The sequence below is a fragment of the Trichechus manatus genome, unplaced genomic scaffold, assembly GCF_000243295.1.
Source record: "Trichechus manatus latirostris isolate Lorelei unplaced genomic scaffold, TriManLat1.0 scaffold00274, whole genome shotgun sequence".
NCBI classification, from domain to species: Eukaryota; Metazoa; Chordata; class Mammalia; order Sirenia; family Trichechidae; genus Trichechus; species Trichechus manatus.
Window position 1 is genome coordinate 963,352 of NW_004444210.1, and position 25,122 is coordinate 988,473.

At 35.0% G+C, this 25,122-nt stretch overlaps 1 protein-coding gene across 1 annotated transcript in view; it reads left to right on the plus strand.

Moving 5' to 3' along the window:
- The window catches only part of NAALADL2 (N-acetylated alpha-linked acidic dipeptidase like 2), an 826,538-nt gene that overhangs the window by 422,244 nt on the left and 379,172 nt on the right, over window positions 1-25,122 (plus strand). Inside the window, 2 exon segments of the mRNA XM_012559589.1 lie at window positions 872-1,077; window positions 4,985-5,104. Coding sequence (XP_012415043.1) covers window positions 872-1,077; window positions 4,985-5,104 — 326 coding nt within the window.

The following is a 25,122-nucleotide window of genomic DNA, read 5'->3' on the forward strand; positions in this document are numbered from 1 at the left end:
AGTATGTCATTAACCCCGTTGCCGTCAAGTTGATTCCAACTCATAGCTACCCTGTAGGACAAAGCAGAACTGCCCCATAGAGTTTCCAAGGAACACTTAGTGGATTCGAACTGCCAACCTCTTGGTTAACAGCCCTAGCTCTTAACCACTACACACCAGGGTTTCCGTACGTCTTTAGCTTATGTTATTATTGACAATAGCCAGTAATGTAAGTTAAACAGGCCACAATCATGTGTCATAGAGACCCTTCTTATAGAGAGTCTAATGGGCTTTGGATGATTATATGAAATAAAATATCTCAAAAGACAATTTTTACAGCAGTTGGATGACTTCTGATGCTGTTGAATTTTTTTTTTTCTTCAGAGAAAGAGGTGGGGACTAAAACTATAACTTGGAAGCTATAATTAATTCCCTAAATGCTTCATTTATTGCAAAATCCATACTGGACTACCACATTTTTAATATTTACAGCTACTGAATAACTGCTTCCTCAGATGTATTAATAGTTCATTAATATTTACTAAGCATACACACATTGTTTACAGAGCACTTCCCACTATGATTCTAGAAAAATGTTAGCTAAGGGTTTCATTGTGGCATATTTGTATACTTCATTAATTAATATGCATGTTGCAAAGGACGGTAGTGTGGATCTCAGCTCTGGATTCATAATTGGGTTCAGCAGCTGCCTCTGTTTTGATATACACAGATGTGTGAATCAAGACACTGAACAAAAAATGTTAGTCTTAATTATTAGAACAATTTTACTTAATTGTTGCTCAGTTGTACAATAGGATTATGTAAATGTCATTAAATTTATTGTTAAGGTTTACATTCTCTTTTAATGGCTATTATTTTCTTCTATTTCCAGACCGCTATATCATAGTTGGCAGCCACCACCATACTGCATACAGTTATAATGGACAAGAATGGGCCAGTAGCACTGCCATAATCACAGCTTTTATCCAAGCCTTGATGTTAAGAGTTAAGAAAGGGTGGAGACCAGACCGCACTATTGTTTTCTGTTCCTGGGGAGGAACAGCTTTTGGCAATATTGGCTCATATGAATGGGGAGAAGTAAGTTAAAATGTGCATTAATTACTGTGCTTTCTTTTTTCCTGCTGAAAAGGCAATGTGGAGCTGTCAAAGTCAAGGGCAAGAATGTGCTTCTCAACCAAGATGTCATATCTGCTAATTTGCTGTAATTACTTGTAATAAATGGGGGGAAATTATAGTTAGAAAAGAGTGGATCCTGTAGGATCTATAACTGTCTTATCTGTGTTGCTACCAGGTTTATAACCTCGGATATACCCACAGCAGTGTTTACCTGGTAATTGTAGTTCAACTTAGCATAGTAGTTAGGAGCTTGGCTGCTAACTGAAAGGTCAGCAGTTGAAATCCACCAGCTGCTCCTTAGAAACTCTGTCCTATAGGGTCCCTGTGACAAGGCTGGCGCTAGACAAGAAAAGATGAGGAGATACATGTCTTTACCTTTCTTTTATTTTTTATCTGGAATTCAGGCTTCACCTCCTATATTAAATGTTTATTGCCTTAGCCTTAGCATTTTAATCTATAAAATTTGGAGAATGGGCTGAAAATAGTGATCACCTTACTTTTTTCTCCCTCATGCTCTCCCTCCCTCCCTTTCTTATCTTCCTGCCCCCTTCTTTCCTTTCTTCCTACCTACCTGCCTACCTTTGTCCAAACGGAATCTAGCCAGCAATGGGGGTACAGTTAGAACATATCTGCAGCATTTAAATCTCAAAAACTTCTGATATGTTTGTGTCTCATAGGTGCACTGCATTTTTAATGGAATATCACAACTGGTAATTGGATTGGGGCCATATTAACACGTAAAACTCTTAGATATGCTGTTTACTTTTATGCCTTTTTTTTTTTTTAAAGAGGTTGAATGGAAATATGCAGACAAAAACAGCTACACAGTTTTTGCTAGGAGAATAAAACCGTTTGATATTCCAGTTGGTTCACTACCTCAACTTTCTTTAAAAAAATAGTACGACATTCTAATATGACATTCTCTTGTTTCATTTTTTTAAGTATTCAAAAAGGATAAAATATATATTGAATGTCAACTGAAATATCAAAAGTATATACAAGAGAAAATAGTGTATGTCTTTTTAACTTGAAGTACAAAAAAAGTCTTAAAGATGAGAAAAATTTACACTGTGTAAAATTTATCATGATGCACACATTGCAAATTGGAGTGCTTTTCCGTGTGCAAATTAGTGGTGTGAATGTTTAATTCTATATTCAAAAGAACTAATTCAAATGAAGGTATTCCACTGCTCAGAGAACCTTCTTAAACTGACAAATTTGTTAAGTAGGATGAAAGATGTAATAGCTGGACTAAACTCTCAGACTTTTATTCCAAATTACTTATTTTAAAGACACAAACAAGTTAAACAGCAATTTTGGGAGTACATTTGTGTTCTGGGTTGTTTTTCTTAATTCCGAAAAAAAAATTTTTATCATAACGAAACCAATGATGTAATTGTTCTTTTCAAATTCCAAATAATTTATTCTAGATAACTATCTAGTAACTTTCACAATCAACTCATGTTAATCCTAAATTAACATGTATATTTCTGAAGTATGTCTAATATTATTAGTAGTTCAGAGCATAAATATTCTGAATGCCTACGTATGAGGAAATTTCTTGCAAAAAGCCTTTAAATCTGTTTGAGCATCTAGCATCCTACCCTGTAAATTGAATCAATAATATGACATTGCATTTATGTCAGAAATTTTTTTTTAAATTAAGTAGATATTTTTGTTGTTAATAAAATATGAATTTATGTTTTAAGTTCTACTGAATCTATAGTACCTTTTGGTAATTTTATGTTTTCTCAAGTAACAGATACTAAAAATACAACTACTATAATGTAGGAATCCACTGGGAGGAAAATGTTTATGTTAAAAAAGACTCTTCGTACTAAAAAAGATTGGGGACCACTGTCTTAGAATATACATGCACATATATTTGGCAACTGATTATCTCTTCAGTCACTTTCTGGCTTTTCTCATTACTAGATAGGCAAAGGCATATGAGTTAATCAAAACGGTGAATAATATACAGATTTAGTTACTGGCTAATAGAATGTATTTTTGTAATTTACTGTGTCTCTGACAATTATTTAAATGTAATTTATGAAGCCATTTTGTAAACTATTCGGTTGAGGAAGCATTTAAAAAATTGTCAGTTTTCCTTTTCTGTCTACTCTTATTGAATCTACTCCTGGGAATGAGACATTTTTTTTGTTTGTTTTCCACTGTAATCAGTGTACTCACTAAATATATTCCCTAGTGACGGTGAGTGAGGTAAGCGCTTGTTGCCCTATTTAATTTAGCTTGCACAGAAACACCTTGAAGCCTAGAATTATAATTAAGAGGATTAGGTAACGTTGGTCAATAAACTTAAAAATAGGATTTGTAGTGATAGAGTTATAGAGAATTGACCTCATACCAACCTTGATCCTTGAGGAAAATCATAACATTTTATTAAATACGTTGTTTACTTTGAAGAAGTTATCATTCCTTCAGTGAAGAATCTTCATTTTTCACAGGCTGTAGTTGAAGTACTACAGATTTTGCAATCAAAGAAGTCAAATCCTCTCTCTGCCATAAACTGTGTATTCTTAGGAAAGATTAACTTTTCTACAACTCTCTTTCCTCAAATGAGTACACAAATTCCTATCTCTTGAGGTTTTCATGAGAATTAACTGGAGTTACATTTAGAAAACTCCTATGTGGTAATCTGTAAATAGAAACTCATTTTGCTTAAGTAACAATGGACATCTTTTTAGACAATATTATCCGTCAGATTACTCAAGCTTAAAGTTCATCATTTCTGTTTATTTAAAATATTCATTAATTTAAAATGAATTGTCTTTTCACCTCCCACAAAGGTATAGCTGAATTTTCAACATCAAATAGTAGTAACTATTTTACATAAGTCCTTGTAATCTTTTATCTGATAGCGTTGAAGAGAAGAAAGATGCTTTCCCAAAACCTGAAGTGATACAGTTTTTAGGACTTGTCTATAGAATTGCCACTATGATAATTGTTACTGTTATTATGTGACATCAAGTAGATTTTGACTCATAGTGACCCAGTATGACAGAGTAGAACTGCCCTATATGGTTTCCTAGGCTGTAATCTTTATGGAAGCAGATTACCAAGTCTTTCTTAAATGCAGCCACCTGGTGGGTTTGAAATGCCAACTTTCCAGTTAGCAGCCAAGAGCTGAACAATTGCACCAACAGAGCTTGTCCCATGATAATTACTCAGTAAATACTTGTGCTGTGCAAGAAAGGGAGAAAAATAAGAACAGAACTTCTTAGTAGTACCTTATTAGAAGGATCAGTGGTCTTCAATTTATGGGGGTAGGGATCAACAGAGAAGTGGAAAAACTATTCTACTGAATCATTTAACGCTAGTGCATGATACACAAGTTTTGTATTAGGTAAAATTTGCAGGGACACAATGGTATTTTGCCCCGTTGTACTCAGAATAAAGAGTCTCTTTATGTAAATGTAGCTCACTGCTTCAAAGGCAAGAGCTAGTTTTATCAATCATTGAAGAAGTATATCCACATCTGTTCTCTAACTCAGTGACTATAAAATTAAGTGCTTTTACTGAACAAATACCCTTTCTTTATTCTGAACTTTAATTCCAAACTATGTTAACTTAAAATTTTACTTTTCTTAAAATTTTACTTTTGTCAGAAACATGCTTCAAAGTACTTTATGGCATGTTATATCCAAACTTCTCACCACTCTTATTTAAAATCCTTTTATGATCTTTGTGTACTCCATTAAATAGTCTGAAATTGCTCTTCAAAAAAAAGGTACTTACACAATGTAATGATTTTAAATAGGAAGTGTTTATTACTCCACATGTAATGAATAAAGTAAAAGATTTTATTTGTATCTATGTTAAAGATAGATTCTTTTTTGGATTTTAGGATTTCCGGAAGGTTCTGCAGAGAAATGCTGTGGCTTATGTTAGCCTGCATAATCCCATAAGGGGTAACTCAAGTCTACTTCCTATAGCATCACCTTCTCTTCAGCAGCTCATAGCAGAGGTAAGATTAACCACTGTATTATAAAATAATTGTACAAAACTGACCTTTTCTCTATAATTGGACCTTCTTTTGATTTTTTAAATTCATTTTTATGTATGCATAAAACCCTGTATAAGGGTTTTAAGGACTGATCTATTGCTGAATTTCTATCAATATTTCTTCAGCTAATTACTTATGTTCTGAATCCCACAATTATTCATTTGCTTCTCTTTTAAGGTTATAGTTCTGGGAGATATGAATTGTACAGTTATAGGAAAGGCATATGCAAAATGTAAATTTCTTTAAAAAATGAATTTAGCTCTCAAGTTCCCAATTCTGCCAGTCTTGACATTTAGTGGTAAACTTGGTTACTTTTGGATTTCTACCCCCTCATTCATGAGTTTTGTAAATGTTAGACATGTCCAATCTTTTCAACCACATTGTAAGCTCCTGAGATCAAGATCTGTGTCTAATTCCCAGAATATAGCGCTAAGTTTAAGATTGGAGCCCTGGTGGTGCAGTGGTTAAGAGCTTGGCTGCAAAAGTTTTACAATATTCAGAAAACATTATTTGAGAAATTATTAATGGAAAAAAAGAAAGCATGTATTTTCCTACAGAGTAACTTGAAAAATATTATGTAAGTTTTAATGATGTCTCACTAGAGTAATTTGTTTTTGTGATTTAGTCATTTCTTACTTATCTTAAAGAATTTACAGAACATTATTCCTATTAGTAGAGTTAAAACTTTTATATCTGTATTATTTCTAATGACTTTCAATACTGATAAAATGATAAGGGTTATTTCACAGTATGCAAGCAATTATACCACCACTGGTAATTGGTTTCCTCCCAGCTGCAGTGATCATTCCTGCATATTGGAAATGACCTTTCAGATGCCCACAGGGTTTTCATGAGTATCACAGGAACTGAACTGGTGAAAGAGAGAGATAATGAACAGTGCTTTAGAGTAACCATAATTCTTGATGGAAATGTAATGCAAACTAACATTTTATGACTTTCATATTATCTAGTTTAATAGTTTCCATTGACATTTCCATATGTAGTATAATAAAGAAGACATTATGAAAGATGAAAGGAGTAAATCTGTACATTTAGGATCAGCCAAACCTTTATGTACAGGCCCGAGTTCATACCAGATCTGTAAATTAATCTCTCTTGCATTATGCGCTGGTTTGAATACACTGATTTTGTTTTACTTGCCTGTAAAACCTAAAAAGAGGAAATTAGTTGTATATATCACCCCTGGGAAATTAAGATATTTCTGAATAAGCAGGTTGACAGAAAGCAGAACATAATGGGCTCAAGTATCCAGAAATTAGGGAGGGTTGGTTTAAAAAAGTGTGTGTGTGTGTGTGTGTGTGTGTGTGTGTGCGTTTCCTTTCCATGTGTTACAGTTTACCTATTTTGAGAACTATATAAGATATGAAATCATGGAAATTCATGGGTAAATAGAAAAAACAAACTATTAAGTAATATCAAATCCATAAAATGCCATTTTTGAGAATATGATAGTATTTAAAATAGTCTTGCATATGTCTTAAACAAAGGCTTGTAAGATATTTTAGTATTTAATGTAATTACGTGAGAATAAAGCATGGTTTCTCAACAATCAATAGCAATATGGCAAGATTTATCTTCTTATTTGTTTTGGGAGAGGATCCTCTTTTTTGTTCTATAATGGAAAATGTTTTCATACTAGTCTTAAGCCTAAAAATGAATTGGAATTTCTTTCTATTTAGATTGTGTGGGTGTGTATTCAATACAACAATTTAGAAGGATAGGATGATCACAAAATCAAACCAAAAATAACACTACAGAGTTTAAAAATGGGGAGTAGTTATCTGCATATATTAAATTTTACTGATGCAGAACAAATATATATGCTAAATTAAGGTATATTTGCATGCAGAAAATTAATATCACAGAATTGTTGAACATATATAAACGTTCTTCAAATTATAAAGGTTAAGAGAACAAAAGAATACAAACTCACAATAAAACCTCACAGTAATTTATGTGAGATAATTAAAATAATTTAACACTAGTGGCATTTAAAAGATTCAGAATGTTTCAAAAAATAAATGATAACATCAGAATTTATGTAACTTACAAAGACAAAGAGTTGTCATCAGTTTTCAAAGACAAAGACATTTCATGAGTTATTTGGATTCTGTTACTATATAAACATGCCATGCCCCACACAACCCAGTACAAAACAATAAAATAACAAATTCAAACTGATTTTTCAAAATAGAACAATATTTCTGTAAAGAAGACACGATGACCAAATTGTGGATGACACAAAGCTGTATGGATGTCTGATATTCTGTATAGTAATGTTCATATTCCAAAAGAGCCAGCTGGGTTCCAGTGGTGGTCTTAAATGTATCTGATGGAATTTTTAAAGAATTAATATATCCTAAGACATTTTAGCTTTGACAATAACTGGGCACATATAGGATGTTATAATGGATTACGAGCTTGATATGAACCAAAAATATTAAATAATTGCCCTAAATCAAATACCGATTTAAACTGCATTAGTAGTGTGATATCCAAGTCAAGAAAGATGGTATTCAGTCCATCAGACTACATCTTGTTATGGTGTTTTTATTGGTCAGATTTATTGAACTTATGGCCATAATTTGCATACAGTTAAATTCACCCTTTTTAAGCATACAGCTTGATGAATTTTGGGACAAATGCATACAGTCATGTAAACACTATCATGATCCAGATACAGAGAATTTTCTTCACTCAAAAAAGGAGGCTGTCCACCAGACTGAGTCCAGTACAACTAGATGGTGCCCAGCTACCACCACTGACTGCTCTGACAGGGATCACAACAGAGGGTCCTGGACAGAGCTGGTGAAAAATGTAGAAGAAAATTCTAACTCCCAAAAAAGACCAGACTTACTGGCCTGACAGAGACTGAAGAAACCCTGAGGGTATGGCCCCTGGACACCCTTTTAACTCAGTAATGAAGTCACTCTCGAGGTTCGCCGTTCAGCCAAAGATTAGACAACCCCATAATACAAAACGAGACTAATGGGCCATGACAGTCCAGGGACAAGGACTAGAAGGCAGGAGGGAACAGGAAAGCTGGTAATAGGGAACCCAAGGTTGAGAAGGGACAATGTTGACATGTCATGGGTTTGTTAACCACTGTCATAAACCAATATGTGTACTGTTTAATGAGAAACTATTTATTCTGTAAACTTTCATCTAAAGTACAATTAAAAAAAAATGAATGCTGTGGTTCGTGCAGGCTGTTGCCGTAGTTTTATGCAAATAACGAGCTGGCTATGTAAGTGCTCTATGCTAATATTTTTTCCACCAACATGTAAAAAAAATTGGCCTAGTGGCACTTATGAAAATACCTTATGGGAGGAGGGCACAGTGGGCAAACAGATGTAGAAGATGCACGTTATTTGCGTAAAAATACAGTAGTTCTGTGGACTAGTTTCTTCTTTGAGCCTTTGGTTTCTTTCATTCTCTTTTGTTCCTGATGAGTAGAGACCAATAGTTGTATCTTAGATGGCCGCTCATAAGCTTTTAAGACCCCAGACACTACTCACCAAACTAGAATGTAGAACATTATCTTTATGAACTATGTTATGACAAATGAGGATTTGAATAGTTGTTTATAGTTTTTAGCTATTAAGAATATAGCTGCTATGATTGTTCTTGTGTATTGGTAAAACAGGTGCATTCATTTCTGTTTGGTATTTATCTAGAAGTGGAATTGCTAGGTAATATGGTTGGCACATGTTTACTTAAGTAGTTAACTGCCACAGAGTTTTCTGAAGTGGTTGTACCAGTCACAATCCCACCAGCAATGTATGAATGTTCTAGTTGCTTCATGTCCTCACCAATATTTAGTATTATCATTCTTGTAGGCATGTGGTGGTATCTTTTGGACTTTTGATTCAGATATCCCTAATGATGTATAATGTTGAGCACCTTTTCATATACTCATTTACTTATTGGCCATTTGGATATCCTCCTCTGTGAAGTACCTTTCAAGCCTTTTGCCTATTTTTTAAGTGTTAATTGCTTTTTTCTTATTAATTTGTTAGAGTTCTTTATATATTCTGGACACAAATATTTTGTTGGTTATTGTCATGGATTGAATTGTGTTCTCCCAAAATATGTGTCAACTTGGCTAGGCCATGATTCCCAGTATTATGTGGTTGTCCACCATTTTGTCATCTGATGTGATTTTCCTATGTGTTGTAAACCTACCTCTATGATGATAATGAGGTACTATTAGCAGCAGTTATGTTAATGATGCAGGACTCAGTCTACAAGATTACGTTATGTCTTAAGTCAATCTTTCTTGAGATGTAAAAGAGAGAAGTGAGCACAGAGACATGAGGACCTAATCCCACCAAGAAACAAGAGCCAGGAGAGTAGCATGTCCTTTATACCCTGGCTCCCTGCGCTCAGAAGCTCCTCAACAGGTGAAGACTGATGACAAAGACCTTTCCCCAGAGCCAGTGGAGACAGAAAGCCTTCCCCTGGAGCTGGCACCCTGAGTTCAGACTCCTAGCCTCCTGGACTGTGAGAGAATAAAGTTCTCTGTTAAAGCCATCCACTTGTGGTATTTCTGTTACAGCGACACTAGATGTCTAAGATAGTTATATATGGTGAATTTTATCCCCAGTCTGTGCACAACTTTTTATTTTCTTGCTGGTAGCAAAATAATTGATTTATTAATCTTTCTTATGGATATTTTTCTAAGTTTTATTTATTGTTCCAACATCTTATTATATAGTACATAAAACCAAAAACAAAAAAAACAAAAACCCAGAGCCATTGCCTTGGAGTCAATTCCAAGTCATAGTCACCCTATAGGACAGAGTACAACTGCCCCATAGGGTTTCCAAGGAGTGGCTGGTGGATTTGAACGGCTGACCTGTTGGTTAGTAACCAAGCTCTTAACCACTGTGCCACCAGGGCTCCTATACAGAGCATAGTGAACTTAATTTAGCTTAGTATTGATGTTGAAGAGGCATTATATACCCTCAGTACTGGAGATGCTCACTTGTGTATGCCAAGAAATTTGGAAGACTGCTACCTGACTAGCCAACTGGAAGAGATCCATATTTGCCCCCATTGCAAAGAAAGATGATCCAACAGAATGCAGAAATTATCGAACAATATCATTAATATCACATTCAAGTAAAATTTTGCTGAAGATAATTAAAAAATGATTGCAGCAGTACATTGACAGGGAACTGCTAGAAATTCAAGCCAGACTGAGAAGACAACATAGAATGAGGGATATCATTGCTGATGTCAGATGAATCTTGGCTGAAAGCAGAGAATACCAGAAAGATATTTACCTGTGTTCTATTGACTATGCAAAGGCATTCAACTGTGTGGATTGTAACAAATTACGGATAACATTGTGAAGAATGGGAATTCCAGAACACTTAATTGTGCTTGTGAGGAACCAGTACCTACACCAAGAGGCAGTTGTTTGAACAGAACAAGAGGATACTGCATGGCTTAAAATCAGGAAAGGTGTGCATCAGGGTGTATTATTTCATATTTCATCATACTTATTCAATCTGTATGCTGAACAAACAGTCTGAGAAGCTAGACTATATGAAGAAGAACATGGCTTTAGGATTGGAGGAAGACTCATTAACTGCCTGCAATATGCAGATGACACAACTTTGCTTACTGAATGTCAAGAGGACTTGAAGCAGTTACTGATGAAGATCAAAGACTACAGCCTTCAGTATGAATTACACCTCAACGTAAAGAAAGCAAAAATCCTCACAACTGGACCAATAAGCAACATCATGATAAATGGAGAAAATATTGAAGTTGTGAAGGATTTCATTTTATTTGGATCCACAATATACGCCCATGGAAGCAGCAATCAAGAAATCAAATGACGTATTGCATTAAGAAAATCTGCTTCAAAAGACCTCTTTAAAGTGTTAAAAAGCGAAGATATCATTTTGAGGACTAAGGTGTGCCTGACCCAAGCCATGGTGTTTTCAGTTGCCTTATATGCATGTGAAAGCTGGACAATGAATGAAGAAGACTGAAGAAGAATTGATGCCTTTGAATCTTGGTATTAATGAAGAATATTGGGGTCGCTGTAAGTCAGAATCAACTCGACAACATACATATATATATGCCTTTCACTGTACTGGGGACTGTAGGCTATTTCTGTAGAGATGAGTAGAGTGCCCATGTTACCTGATGGGTACGGAGTAAGAAATCATTTTAAGATCTGCTTTCTATATATAAGGCCCTAAGAGATAATTTCCGTTGACTCTTTAATGTGCAATAAAGGATATAGAGGCCAGTAACCTCTTAGTTAATGAGGCATGACTTCCTTCATGTAAAATAAGTTATGAAATTAAAGATAAAATAAGACTTTTCCCCAAATAATAGTGTAAAAATGGCATGGCAGGGGCATGTGACCTCCCCTAACTTTACAAGAGGGAAGAAAAATCAAGATCAACAGCCCAAGGCTGATTCCTACAAGGTGGAGGTCAGACACAGCTCCACTCTCCAACCTTTTTACCAATTCTGACACCAACTGTCCCTCCCATAGCACTCTGTACTTCTCTGCTGGGTTTGATAATCCATTGCAACGGCCACATAGAACTTAGAGACAATACCCAACAATTATGGGGTTTATTAGGGAAGTAATAGGTTACAATTCAGTTTCAGGAACACTCAGGGTACAGTTCTTCAATCAGGACAGTCTCTTCTCAGCCTTGCCCACAGGCACACCATTCTCTGGCCCCTTGGCCTTTGCACTGCTTGGGCAAGTATCACAAAGCTTTTTTAGCTTCATCTTTCATCGCTTACAGAACGTATTGATTTTGCCTTTAGAAAAACAGAATTTGATCATATATTATTAGTCGGTGCCCTGTACTGTAAGTCTCAATAGTGGTGAAGTTCTTAAGTGTTTATTTTGGGCAAGCCTGCAGCATTTGTATATTTGAAAGTAGTCAATCTAGCCATATATTCTTTTTAAATGTTGCTTTTGAAGTACCTACCAAAAGTTGGCAAACCTGATCAAAGCTAAACAATTTCATCAATATTGTAAAACCGTCCAGGGGATAGAAAATGTTTGTTGTTGTTTTTATGTTTTTAGTCTCTGAAAAAGTAGCAAAGATATTTTACAGCTTCACAGGCTATTTATTTTTATTTTTAATTTCATGATTTACTTTTTTTATATACCAAAAGCTCTCCAACAGAAATTGCAGTACATCCAGTGTATCTCAAATGAACTACTTCGTAAGCGCATTGAGCCGAGAACCAGACTATATCATTAACCTCTTCATCGTGAATGCCTTAGTCTGTTGCAGAGCTCTGTTACGTGAGAGATGTGTACAAAACCGTGCTCCGCATTGCTTTAGGTGTTGGAGCAGATGAAATCCCCTGTTGTCCAGAAGCTTAGTATTTTACCATGAACCTAAGACATTAATAGCTAACAAACAAGGACGTGTGTGATATGTGTTATCCTGCATTCATAGGGAAAAGGCAATGTGATTGGTTTAACTAATAAATATGCATTAAACTATATTGACAAAAAGTTTGAATGGACTCAGAATCTTGAAGGAATTTAGCCATCTGTCTTTTCAAAGCTTAATACTTCAATCATGTAAACAAACTCATATTGTACTGAACCATTAATGCTTCTTTTCAAATCACAGCAATTGCACTCCATTTCCTTGCTCAAATTGAGTGCAGTGTTGTTATGCTTCACTCTTTTCCTCTTTTGTGAGAAGTATTGAAATCTCATAGCTCTCTGTCTGTTGTGATATTTGTGTAGTTGCTACCCTGACAGCCACAGTGCTGCTTTTCATTCTACCCGACCAGGTCACTATTCTTTAGAGGTGAAAACAAAATACGTGGGACGTTTTAGCACCAGAAGGTGAATAGTTCAAATGCTTGAGTTACCGGAAGCCTGATATTTGAGGAACAGCGTTATGAATCTTTTTTCCCTTGATTTATGTTTACATACTCTGAAATTAAAAACAATAACAACTGAATTTTGTTGTCATAATACGTATCTAAATTATAACTTCACATAGGTTAAATAGTAACAATATTTGAACAAGGTCTAGGGTAAATCAATGGCTAGTCGCTTGAAATAATACCACTGGGCTATGGTTTTCATATGAGAGAGGATTTCCTAGAGTGAGGGATCAGAAAAGTGACTTTAGATATTCAGCTTTCTGTGCACAGACACCAAAGCATTGGGAGCCATATTGAAACTTGAGCACTTTCTGAGAAACTTGGACAACCCACAGGCTACCAATTCCATAATCCTATAAAGTAGGTTAGAATTATGCTTATGCTTCTACAATATTTTAAAAATATATACAATCAAAATTTTTTTTAGAACAAATGTTATTACATTATTTAACCATTTCTTTTCTAACCACTTTTGAACTTGTCTTCTACATGGGCTACATAAATACATCATAGCTGAAATTCCTTTAGACTAATGGTGATATTTGGCATATTAACCTTTCAAAACATTGTGGGACGTATTTCTAATGGAAAGCCTACAACTTTATTTTGAAAATACTCTCATATTTTCTTTCTGCTTTTTTTTTCCCCCTAGAGCTTTTGTAATGGGGTTCAGGCAAATTGAACTAAAGTCCTAACCAGAAATAGCTTAACTTACTACACTGTTGTTTCTTTGTCTTCAATGCTTGTTCTCTTCCTGTTACATCAATCGTATTATGTTTGTTATTCTATCTTTGAAAAGAGACTTCTGTCTGTATTGGATTTTCTTAACATGCTTTTGCATGTACAGGTAATGGTAACTATGTGAGAGATGTGGAAAACAACATGAAATACAACCTGTCTGTGTATTGTCCCGAGTTTGGGTTACATGACTGTTCATCTACCCTTATAATTTGCCTCAATATACTCATTACAGGCTTAGTTTTTTTGGCTACAGTATATACTGCTTCACTTGTGATACAGTTGGTACTTGAGACTTTTTATTCTCTCATTCATTGTTCCTTTTGTTACTTGTAACTTACTTTCTTTTGCAAGTATTACTGACCAAAATGCAGAGTGGTAGATTCCAGAAAGTATGTTGGTAGAGTTAAATAGCTTCCTTTCTTCTATCACTTGCTGCTGTTGATAATTTTAATGCATAGTACTGAAACCAAGCTTCATCTCTATTCTGCTTGCTCTAAAATATGAAAGTAAAATTGGCTTTGAAACATTCTTCTACTGATTTGTCTGTCATGACACATAACGTAGTTTTGTTTTTGTTTTTTGTTTTGCTGTTTTAATAAGAGAACTTCTCTACATTTTTGAGTTCACCATGAATTATAAATCTTTTTAGTCAATTTCACTTAATCTATCTTCCTTTCTGCTGCTGCTTCTACTAATAGTCAACTGAAGTGAACAAAAAGACTAATAAACTGATTTAAAACCCTTCTTCGTACTAATTTACCACTTCAGTAAATCTCACATTTAAAATTGTGATTCTATTGGCAGGTTTATCTGTCATCTAGGTTTACGAGGCTTTGCTTTGTGTTTAAACCAAGCAATCCCTCCAGTTTATTACTGTTTTACAAGGTTTTCTGTTCAGTATACACTTACAATTTGTACATCCCTTTTTATTTAAATCTAGATATCAAGGGAGGTCCTAGTGAGATTCTGGCTAAAACCCTGAATTTCAGAAGCCATCTGATTTAAATATTTGAACTGTGTAGCCAAAGAGCAATGTAAACAACTCGAGACATTAGCAAATTTAGTTTGAACTAATCCATACTATCATAATTAATGTGCACATTTTTTAAAGGCTTCAGTTAAGTTACTTTTTGCCTGCAAGTTTTTATGTGTGTATTAGACACCCAGACTCTACAGGACTCAAACAGTGGCCATTTATTCAGCAGAGGTATTGGTGACTCATCATAGTTAAATGATTAATATAGATACAATTCTTTCACCTATACAGCATCATTGATGCAGTACAATATTCTTTAAAAAATAAAACCTACTGTGATAAATTAATTGTCATTATTTTCCACGTGAACTTCAATCAGGTCTGATGTTTTGATTAAACAAACAAACCTATCACTAATGTCATCAGTTAATAACTTACATAACAACCGCAGTCGTAATGATTTGTCTTCGTGACATATGATGCTTTATTTCTGAGTAAAGAAATAACTTTAAATGTGGTTCTATGTTGAAAACGGTGTAGGTGCATTTTTGCAGGTATGATTTTGTCATCTCTTGCTACATACTTATCTCTGAGAAGTTGTGTAAATCATCCCTCCCTTGGTTTTTGTTTATATTTCCCTTTTTAAGTGATGTCTTGATCAAGTAGTTTTTTACTTACGTTAATATTTTAGATTTGAATGATTTGCTTGGTTCTTTAACAAAATAATTTGGTTCTCTGAAACAAAAGAACATTGCTATAATAGTAACGTTAAATAAATGATTAAACAAACAAGTAAATATGAAAATGAATCTTGCTTTAAACCAGTATTTCCCAGTGTGTGTTCTGAAAGTTATGCAAAGTAGAACCTTCAGTACGTTACAATGTATTCTGAAGATCCAGAGATATATAAAACATGCCGCATTTTCCAAAACTTGTTTTATTCTGGAATTTTTTTCCTTCAGGCATCTTGTAAACATGCCGCAGAAATGCTACTTTAAACAAACAATATATGTCCCTAAAAGTTGGAGTTTTTACAAAAATTTAAATAAATAACTGTTCAATTTATATAAGAATGATTTGCTTAAAAAATGAATTTCTTTAAGTGGCAAACTCTACAATTTGAATGTACTTTCTCAGAAATACACCCCCGTGTACAGTACTGAGATTTAAAGACATTGATTATTTCTTCCCTTTGATCTGGAATTTCACTTGCAAATTTATAGCCTTAAGAGTTCTAAACAGTCCTACAACTTGACACTAATCCCTCCATTTACTACTGTTAACTGTATTTTTTAGTTGAAACATTGTAATTTTGAGACCAGGATGATAGAGAAGTTGAACAGCAGAAGAAATTAAGCAATTTCAGACCTGAAACAGGAATACTCCTGAGGGCTATGATAGCAATTTTCCATATGTCTCCAAGGAATAGAGAAACAATTTCCGTTCAGCCCAAGGGAGAATTCTCAAATAGGAAGAATTGTCTAAAGGTGCTGAAACACTGTATAGATGTTGTGAGAGGGGATCAAACATTTTATGGATATTTCCTGCAGCCAATATTTATTTATATAGTTATTCATTCATGAATTCATCCTTTATTTGTATTTTTATTTATTTGTTTTTTTTAGCCTTTACAGTGTATAAGACAGCCTGCAATTGGTTTCCTGGGCCCCAGTGTTTTCTAAACTGTTAGCTTTTATGTTCATTATTTATTTATCTGTATCATACTTTTACAAATTCTGACTCTAAATCTATAAGCTGTATATAATGACAGTTGACAAAATACCAGAAACCATAAAAATTTTAGGTTCAGCGTTGATCGTTACAGCTGTTTCCTGAGGCAGTGTAATCACATAAACATGGTGGGTAGCTGTAAATGTTCATCTGTGATAACGAACTCACCTCCAAACAGCTGAAGCTCATTTATCTATGGCAAGCAATGGTAACTCCAGAAAGAGTTTAAGAGGGCAGTAGCTAAAATGTAAGACTGAATATACAGGGAAGTCAGTACAACTTGACCTAAGTAAATGAAGACACTGAGAAGTACGCAAGAATAAAGGACAGCTACGGTAAATGCCATAACATACAATTTTGCAACAATAGTAATAACAAATAAAGCAAAGATGAGCAAGCAAAGAGAGGCAGGGAAACTGGATGGATGGAAAAGGGGCAGCCTGGATAGAAACAGCGAGAGTGCTGACACATTGCGGGGACAGTAGCCAATGTCACGGAACAATTTGTATATGGATTGCTGAATGGGAATCTAATTTACTGTGTAAACTTTTGCCTAAAACACAATAAAATATATACACTAAAAAAAAACAGTTTAATATAGTTAAAAAAAAGATTGAAATACACATGAATCTAGAGAGGATTATTAGAAAAAAGCTATACTAAAATCATAGCATCAAAAGTATGATGCACTTTTTCACCTTTTTTCAAGTAAAGCAATGTAGAATTATTTACTCTGAACATTTCAGAAACTAAATGAAGCAAATTAATTTGTAAATCATGATTTGCATGACATTCAGTAGCCTTGAAGTAAAATGACATTTTTTTAGCTCTATAGAGGACATAGCCTAAAATATCAAGCAAGTTTCAATTACGTTTGGTAGGTAATTATAGGTTTGAAAAATAATAATGTGTCATATGATCCCCAAATGAGGTGGAATCTTCCTCTATCTTGGCAAAGATCCACAAGGATTATTGGCATTTCACCTTATTCTAGAAAGAGGAATTTAGATAAAAGAACTACGTATGTTACAATGCTATTTTCAGATAACTAATATGTTGTCATTAGTTACCATGCAGACAGCTTCGAATCATGCAACCACCTGTATAACAGAGCTAAACATTGCCCAGTCCTGCACCACTTTCATGATTATTGGTATGTGTTTTAGTTTTCTCCTGCTGCTATAACAATAATACCGCAAGTGGGTAGCTTTAACAGAAATCTATTCCCTCACAGTTTAGGAGGCTAGAAGTACGAATTCATGGTGCCAGCTCTAGGGGAAGGCTTTCTCTGTCTGATCTGGGGGAGGGTCTTGGCATCAATCTTCCCCTGGATCTAGGAGTTTCTCAGTGTGGGGTCCCCAGGTCTAAAGGACATGGTCAGCTCCTGGCTCTTCTCTCTTGGTTGTAGGAGATCCCTCTTCTCTGCTCACTTCTCTCTCCTTTTACCTCTTATGAGATAAAAGGTGTGACTCAAGCAAGGATGGTATATCCAACCCTAATCTTCATTAACATAACCTAATCATGCCTCGGTAACGTAACAGACAACTCACTGTCTAATGGGACCATAACCAGAGGCATAAACGCTGTGATTCAGAACACATAATTACATCAGATAACAAAATGGAAGACAACCACACAATACTGGCAATCATGGCCTAGCCAAGTTGACACAAATTTTGGGAGGAAACAATTCAGTTTATGACAGCGTGTTCGAGTCCATTGTTGCAGCATTTGTGTTAATCCATCTCAATGATTAATGATTTGTGTTAATCCATCTCACCTTTGCTGGACCTCTGTTTTATCAAATATGATTTCCTTCTACAGCGATTGGTCTCTCTGATGATGTATCCAAAAGTGAGTGAATCAAGGGCTCAGACAATATTTGGTGATCCATAGGGTTTTCACTGGCCAATTTTTGGAAGTAGATCACCAGACCTTTCTTTCTAGTCTGTTTTAGGCTGAAAGCTCTGTTCAAACCTGTCCACGAAGGTTGTCCTTGCTTATATTTGATACACTGGTGGAATAGCTTCTAGCATCATAGCACCTTGCAAGCCACCACAGTAAGACAAAGTGACGGGTAGTGGAGAACTAATATAGGTTGTATTAGTAAACAAAATATAACTGGTTGTAAACAAAAATATATAAACTACACATGAGCAAAAAAGAAAAAGCATAATTAATCACCTATCACTATGAGTTAAAATCAACTCAACAGCACCCAACCACAACGGCATATTGTCACTATCCAGAAAGAATCACTGAGAACATTTTTCTAAGTATATGTGTGTATTTAGCAACAGGGAACTGTGACTTGATTTTTTTCCTCTTAGTATATTCTAAGTAGCTTACTATTTCAAAAAATGCATATGTTGTAGTGTCATTGGTATATAGGTAAATCTAGAAGAAAGATATATAGGAATTCATTATAATATACTTACAATTTTTATGTAGGTTTGAATTAAAAAAAAGAAGTCCAATTAATGAGGGCATGCTATTCCATGATACAGCTGTATCATCATTTGTTAACCAGTATCCTTTTTTGAACACTTACCTACTTTATAGGAATTTTTTAATTGCTAACAATGCTACTATATACAAAGTTGTTCATTCCTCTTGCCCACTTTTCCAGCTAGTTTCTTTATCAGTCATTAGACATTTTCAGTTATCAGAAGCCGTTGTCTTTAAGAAGAAATAGATTTTTCACATGGAGTTAGTTGTTACAGTGTCTTTAGAAGGGTTCTAAGGGCCACTTTCAGGTCTTCCAAGAATAACTCACAAAAAAAGCATGATAACAGAGTCCTTATTGAAGGCATTGCTGTCACTAATGCTAATGGTCAGGAAGCTGGGGAATCAAGAAGCTACTGTTTTAGCTGTTGAATGTAGGATTACATCACCTTTCTAAGATCCAGTGAGCTCCAAGCCACGGCTGCTGTTATTGTCTTTAGGACTACACTGCCTCAGTCATGATACACAGGAAAATGAAGTGTCCCACAACCTGACTCTTGAAATCCACGAAACCAGGGACCACACCTCTGTTACCACTGATGCAGTGCCACCAAACACCTCCATGACCATCCCATCAGAGCAGAAGCAGCAGAAGTACAGACACTACCTTACTTTCACTTGACTCATCTCATGCAGGTGTATGTATTTGGTAGAAGCTAGATCTCAACAAATTATAAGGTGGCCATTAGTTTTCCAGGCTCTGGTGTGCAGTAGAGAATTAAGTAAGCCAATCTGCAATATTTCACACTTTCTTGGAATAAATTTCAAAATCTGAAATTTCTAGGTCAGAGAATATTTGTTAATGAAATCACAGCAGCATTAAGAGAGTGACTATTCTTATATACTCTTTCACAATGTTGTTTAACATTCTTTTGCTTATTATTTGAAAATACGCTAGTAAAAATGCTACTTACTACTTAATTTATATTTGTACATGTTTGTCATATGAGGAGATGATTAGGTTGTTGGAAGTTTGAAGGAGAAATAGTATGCATCTTAGAGCAATTCTCTATAATGTCGTTTTCTGATTGAAAGCTATCATAAATTTGAAGCGTTACCTTCTTCTTCAAGTCTTTACTCAATATCATCTTCTAAATTAGGAATTTCTGACCCCAGTGGAAGACACCACACTGACATTTTGTTTCCTTTTTTAAGGGTTTATTTTTTTCTCTTTAGCACTTATCATTTACATATTATATATTTTATAGACTATAAATATTATATTCTATAATATAAAATAAAATATTATATTCCAGTAGAATATAAACTTGAGAGCAGGGGATTTGGACTATTTTATTCACTGCAGTATTCTCAGTGTCTGGTACATAGAAACCACTCATTAATATTTCCTGAATGAAAAAATGAATGGCTGGGTGTAACTTTTCTCACATTCTGTTTTTATTAAATGAAGCTTGCATATGGGACTTCTGCTTTCATTTAGGATATAAAAAGTTGCAAGGGACTATTTTTCCCATCCAAAAATGAGGATAATATGATACGTTACAAAATCCTAGTTTTCTTAAACCCATTATAGAACTGAAGATACAAATGAGCCTAAATAAACTAAAATCTGGGAAGTGATATGTACTTTCCAGAAAAGAGACCCATGGCTGTTTTTGTCCATGGCAGAGTGATGGACAAGGCAGAGTCTACCATAGATATGGATAAGGAGAAATCAGCAAAACTTCAATGATGTGATATAAAGATATACCTATGTTACATATTAATTAGACGTTTAAAAACTCTTTACCATTTACTGCTATACAGTACTGCTTACTCAAATGCATTGCTTCCTTAATTGTAATCTTCCTTCTATCTTAATCCTGTGAATTCTTCCAAATTCAGTTCAGACTGTCCCAAATATTTGAGACCTTCTGAGATACATTTTCCAAAGAGAGGCCCAAGCATCACCTTCATCTGAATCATCTAAGATAGTTTTTAAAAATGCAGGTTTGCTCCATTTCTGTAATGAAGGACTAGATAATTCACCAACGGTCTCATTTTGCAAACAATCAAAGAAAACAAAAAGTAGAGAAATACATATACAAAAACACACATATGCAAATACACGCATATACACACAGATACATAGTCTTAAAGTATTAAAGAACTAATAAGATAGTGATGATGAACCAGAGAGGATTACTAGGAAAGCATGGAGGTGATTCTGCCACTCGGGCCTGATTTTGCCCTCAGAGTGTGTGCTCGTGCAGAGGAGGTGACTGAAGGACTGACTTGGGTTTGAGGGATGGGATACAAGTCCAAGTACATGACCCATTAGGAATCCTATTTAAAAACTCTTAGATTTGAGCTGACCATGAAAAGCTATACCATGATGAAAGAGTGAATAGAAAATAAACTACTCCTTATACATTCTTAATCCCAGCTTTGAGTCATTTGGGAAGTCCAGAAAAATTCTAAACACCTGAACTTATATTAAGATGATCTTAGATAACTAGTAACCTTAGGTACCTGACAAAGAGAACTATTTTCTAGAGGAAAAAACACCACATTTCTCTACAAATAACTTTGCAAATGTATTGTCCAGCAAACAATCAAAGATAACCTGATACTTGAAGAAATAAGACAGCATAAGTGAGGATTAGCAGATATGACAAACAGTACAAACAGACGTACAGGCACTCCAGATGCTGGATATAGCAAGTATAATAGAATGTAAAACATAAAGCAAAGAAAATAATTATGCTTAATATATTCAAGGGAGATAAAAATACAGATTACTTGTTTCCATCTCAAGTTGAATAAAAATATCATAGACATTTAAATATGCGTTTTTAAAGCTAGATGATTCCAGTGTATACTAACATTTGAAAACCTCAGAGACCATACTGTGCTCTGAACTTCTGTTGTTCTTGGTCTCTTGCAGTTATTTAGAATGAAGCATATACTGCCTTCCATTTCTTTTCTCTCCATGTGTAATCTTCAGCCAACTTTCTTGGAAACATGAGGAAACTAATTATTCAATTTACACTGTCATAATTACACAGAAAAAGATAGCACTTCCTAGAAGATTAAGACCAAAATGTGTCCCGACTGGTGTAGGTCCTGGACCTGCCTCCTTTCTAGCTATTTGTCTTTCTTTAAATGAAACAGGTGAAGGAAAAGGAAAGAAAAACAAGATAAGTAATTTCCTAAATCTGAATTTTTTCCTACTCACATACATAAGACATAAACATTAATACCTATATACAAAAAAAAAAAAAAAAAAACTCACTGCCGATGAGTCAATTCTGACTCATAGCGACTGTATCAGACAGAGTAGCGACCCTATCGGACAGGACAGGGTTTCCAAGGAGCAACTGGTGGATTCAAACTGCTGACCTTTTGGTTTGCATCTGTAGCTCTTAACCACTGTGTCAACAGGGGTCCAAAACGTATATATTCAATATAAATTCTAAAAAATCCTCAAAACATTCCATCTAATGCTTCGAGAAGCAAAAACTTCTAATGGCATGAAGATTATACCTAAGAGACTGTTGGAAAAAAATTATTTAAAAGTTTCAATCAGAAAGTTAGAAGGACTAAAATATACTTATCTAAGGGCACATATTAGCCAACATCTAGAAAATCTCAGCATGAATGTTAAAGTAATCATCAGAATCTAAATCTGTTAAAATTACAATAATTTTGTATTCAGTGAATTCTTCGGTTTGCACTGGAGGCTCCTTAAATCTGAAGTTTTCAGGAGGCTGCAGTTCAGTATTAAATTTCTGATCACCAAATGTATCTCTGAAGATAAAATCATAAAAATTGTTAGCTTCAAATATGTAATAATAGAGTACAGACACAGACTTTATTTAGCCAAATCTTTTTAAGTGACTTAGGAAATCTGTGCAGTTGGCACAGAAGGCCATGGACTGTGGTATGGTCTTTTAATCTGTCAGTGTCTTAAAAAGTATTTATTATAGCAATATAACTTTCAGTTCCCTTTGAGGAAATCTTTCAGAGTGCTATGTAAGTTGTCATGTGGCTGTGTTCAGAAATACCTTTTCAGAAGTTCTTTTTATCATATTTAAAATTCATGAGGGTTTGTAAAAGATGGTTGTTCTTCTAGACTCATTGCTTATTAAAAGTGACTTGTTCATGTCTATATTTTCACTAACCTGTTAGTTTTTGTTTGATATTATGGAGTCCCTGTAGCTTATAAAATAAACTATAAATTTAAGTCAGAATAGTATTTATGTCAGAAGTCTCTGGGTGCTACAAACGGTTAAGCATTTGGCTACTAATTGAAAGGTTGGTGGTTCAGGTCTACCCAGACATGCCTCGGAAGGAAAGCCTGGCAGTCTACTTCTGAAAGATCACGACCACTGAAAACCCTACAGAGTACACTTCTATTCTGACACACATCTGACTCAACAGCAACTGGAAAAAAATACCATTAGTTATTCTACTGTGTCCTCTAGACAGCTCTGTTGTTGTTGCTAGTAGCCGTCAGTAGATTCCAACTCATGGTGACCCCATGTGTGCAAAGTAGAACTGCTCCAGAGGGTTTTCAAGGCTGTGACCTTTTGAAAGCAGATCACCAAGCCTGTGTTCTGAGGGGCTTCTGGTTGGGTTTGAACTGCTGACCTTTCAGCTAGTAGTTGCCGTTTGCACCACCCAAGACTCCAAACAACTCTGCAACCTTGGAATTTCATACTGAGGTGAGATATATTCGGGTTTGCAACAAAGAGTTACTGATAATGAGAGAGATTAGACTAGTAAACATTTATATGTCTAATCTATTTATATTTTTTATATTTGGATCTGTTTTATATTTGTTATAATATAAATCTGCTGGATTTATGTCACACTTGTAGAGCAGATAATCCTGGAGGCAGAGTAAAACTATGGCTAACTGAGTTTGTTGGTCAAACATATATTAAGGAGTAAGATAGTTTAGCAAAAGGGCAACTTTCCAGCCAAATACCTTATTTGGGCAATCAAAAGGAAAATACAAACCAAATAAATGTACTTTGACCATGAATAGTATACACAAGTGCCCAAAGAGTGGAATATTTCTTGTTATTTTAAAGTTCATCTGTCAGGAAAAGCTGTTTAGAGAAAAATTAATAGTTACATTATAAAATATACATGTTTGTAGAAACAATTCACAGTTTATTTGGGTAACACTGTAATAGTCAATCCACCACTCGTCTGTCAGTTTGTCTTACTGTGGTGACTTGTGTGTTTCTGTGATGCTGGAAGCTAAGCCACCAGTATTTCAAGTACCAGCAGGGTCACCTGTGGTGGACAGGTTTCAGTAGAGATTCCAGAATAAAACAGACTAGCAAGAAGGACCTAGTGATCTGTTTCTTAAAAAACTGGCCAGTGAAAACCTTATGAATAGCAGTGGAACTTAGTCTGATATAGTCCCAGAAGATAAGCCCCTTAGGTTGGAGGGGAAAAGACGCCTCCTCAAAGTAGAGTTGACCGTAATTATGTGAATGGAGTAAAGCTTTCAGGACCTTCATTTGCTGATGTGGCATGACTCAGAATGAGAAGAAACAGTTGGAGACATCCATTGATAATCAGAACACAGAACGTATGAAGTATGAATCTTGGAAAATAGGCAGTCGTCAAAAATGAAATGAACCACATAAAAATCAATGTCCTAGGCATTAGTGAGCTGAAGTGGACTGGTGTTGACCATTTTGAATCAGACAATCATATGGTCTACTATGCCCAGAATGACAAACTAAAGAGGGATGGCGTAGCATTTATTGTCAAAAAGAACATTTCCAGATCTATCCTGAAGTACAATGCTGTCAGAGATAGCATAATATACATACACCTACAAGGAAGACCAGTTAATACGACTATGATTTAAACTTATGCATGATAGAATTTTGCAAGACCAACGACTTCTTCATTTCAAATACCTTTTTTCAACAACATAAATGGCGACTATACACATGTACCTCGCCAGATGGAATACACTACATCTGTGGAAAGAGACAATGGAAAAGTTCTGCTTATTAGTCAGAACAAGGCCAGGGGCCAACTCCAGAAGAAATCATTAATTGCTCATATGCAAGTCCAAGTTGAAGCTGAAGAAAATTAGAACAAGTCCATAAGAGCCAAAGTATGACCTTGAGTATATCCC